The sequence below is a fragment of the Pteropus vampyrus genome, unplaced genomic scaffold, assembly GCF_000151845.1.
Source record: "Pteropus vampyrus isolate Shadow unplaced genomic scaffold, Pvam_2.0 Scaffold65, whole genome shotgun sequence".
NCBI lineage: Eukaryota > Metazoa > Chordata > Mammalia > Chiroptera > Pteropodidae > Pteropus > Pteropus vampyrus.
This window is the reverse complement of record NW_011888846.1, coordinates 1,910,391-1,912,391: the sequence shown is the minus strand read 5'-3', so window position 1 is coordinate 1,912,391 and position 2,001 is coordinate 1,910,391. Positions and strand designations below refer to the sequence as shown.

Below are 2,001 nucleotides of genomic sequence, written 5' to 3'. Positions count from 1 at the left end.
ACTATGTCAGCAATTATTCAATGTTTACATCTAGACACCTCAATTATCTTTGTAAGTCTCTTCAAGGCAAGTATCATGATGCTTTTGCTTCTTTACATTCCCTGTAAGCATAACATCCAAGTATTTTGCACACAAAAGTGTACCCAATGACTCTGAATGATAAATTAAATCTTATATGACATTATTATTTTTATTTCCATATTTCCAGGTAAAGTTCCGAGTCTTAGACAGAGTCCGCAGCTACAAGCTAGTTTTAATTCTGACTGATTTATCTGTATGACCCTAGGCAAGTTATCTACTCTCTTTGGGCATCCCTTTCCTTTTCCGTTAAAGAAGGACATTATTTCATCTGGTGTTTACTAGCTCTAAAATTTTTATAATTGTATCTAACAGACAGAAGTGGATTCAGTCAAAGTACGAGTCTATGATATTTAGAGTTAAAAAAATTAAATAATAAAAGTAGTAATACTTTCTTTTGTATTGCAATCATATTATTCTTTTGTATTACAATCGTATTATTCTATTGGATCTCAAAATATTGTTTTAAACATTACCATATTTACATCCATAGGACCCTCTGGCAAGAGTGAATGAGAAATCTTATTTTGTCATCCTCATTTTACAAAGGTTACGAAGCTGGTAAAAACAAAAGTGCAAGGTCACTGAGCAAGTCAGAGAAGATACAGAAAAACTGCCATTTGGTGTCCAGCTAAACATCACTCCTAGATAGCAGACTGGTCCTTTCCATGTCCAGAATGCTAATCATTCAGGGCAGATTAAAAACAAAACAAACAGAACACACACACACACACACACACACACACACACACACACACTCGTTTCATTAGTAGCCATTAACCAAGCACAGTTACTATTAGTTTTTCTTGGAAAGAAGCCTCTGGCCACTCTCACATCCACCCTCTCCCCGCGACTTTACCTGCTTGTACCTGGCATACAGATACAAGAGCTGCTCCCTGCTGGCCACGTGAATCAGGCCCTGGAGGTGTGCTGCAGCCTTCTCAAACAGCTCTGTCAGGCTCCTGGAAGCCTCGGTCTCGGGGGTCTGGAGGGATTCCACATCACCGGAGTCGTCTCCCGAGCTCAGCTCTCCGCCACTGTCGCCAGTGGTGGCCCCCACGGGCAGGAAGGGAGAGGCCATGTGTCCGCTCTGCCCTCTTCAGATCGGGTGTAACACCGGCTAGGGGGCCTGGCCGACCAGTCTGGGTCCCGAGCCGGAGCTGCAGTCCGACCCCAGCTCACTTACTCCGCGCTCCCTCACCTAACTCTGTCTCCTTCCCATTTCCCCCCCCTCAGCGTGCAGGGTAGGCTCTGCTACCCTCCGCTGCTCTCCTCCGCTGATCCAGTTTCCTCTGATTTCCCGGGGCTAATTGTGCGCTCAGGGTCGCCTAGGGCCCCCTCCAACCGCTCCGGGGTCTGGGAGAAGCGCAGCCGCCAGCAGGTCCAGGAGAGGGAGCGGTGAGCGGCAGGGGCGGGGCGACGTGAGCGCGGGCGGCGTGCGCGCGAGCACGCGCCCGTGAGCACGCGCCCGAGTACGCGTCCGGCTGCGTTCTGCGCTAGTGGGGCTAATGTGCGCTGTCCGCTGTTGCACGTCACGCGTTAAGGAGTACTGCTGGGACGCGCCCGGGAGGCGCTACTAGAAGAAACTGTCTTAAGTCGTTGGGGTGTCCGTTAATCGTTTGGTTGCAATTACTAGTCACACCTTCGGAACCCGTTGTCGGGATAGGCCACCGGGTGAGGGAAGGCCTTTGACTTGGTTGTGTAGCAATAGAAGCCGAGTCGTGGGAAACAGGAAGCTGAGGAGGAAGGTTCCGCCTGAGCCCCTGCCTGCAGTGTTGTGTGTCCCTGGCGACCCGAAAGAGGCCTCCGAACCCTGCATCTGTTGCTTAAGAGTTTGGCACAGAGTTTAGAAATAAAATGGAGCTACTATAGTCAAGCTGCTAAATTAAAATCAAGTAGGTTGGGTTATGAGAATATGACTAT

The 2,001-nt window shown here is 48.8% G+C and overlaps 1 protein-coding gene across 1 annotated transcript in view; it reads right to left on the bottom strand.

Moving 5' to 3' along the window:
* Window positions 1-1,499, bottom strand: part of ACBD6 (acyl-CoA binding domain containing 6) — a 146,360-nt gene extending 144,861 nt beyond the window's left edge. The window contains exon 1 of the mRNA XM_011361215.2: window positions 938-1,499. Within this exon, the coding sequence (XP_011359517.1) occupies window positions 938-1,159 (222 nt within the window). The 5' untranslated portion in view covers window positions 1,160-1,499. The remainder of the gene's footprint in view (window positions 1-937) is intronic.
* Between the last annotated feature and the right edge of the window lie 502 nt (window positions 1,500-2,001).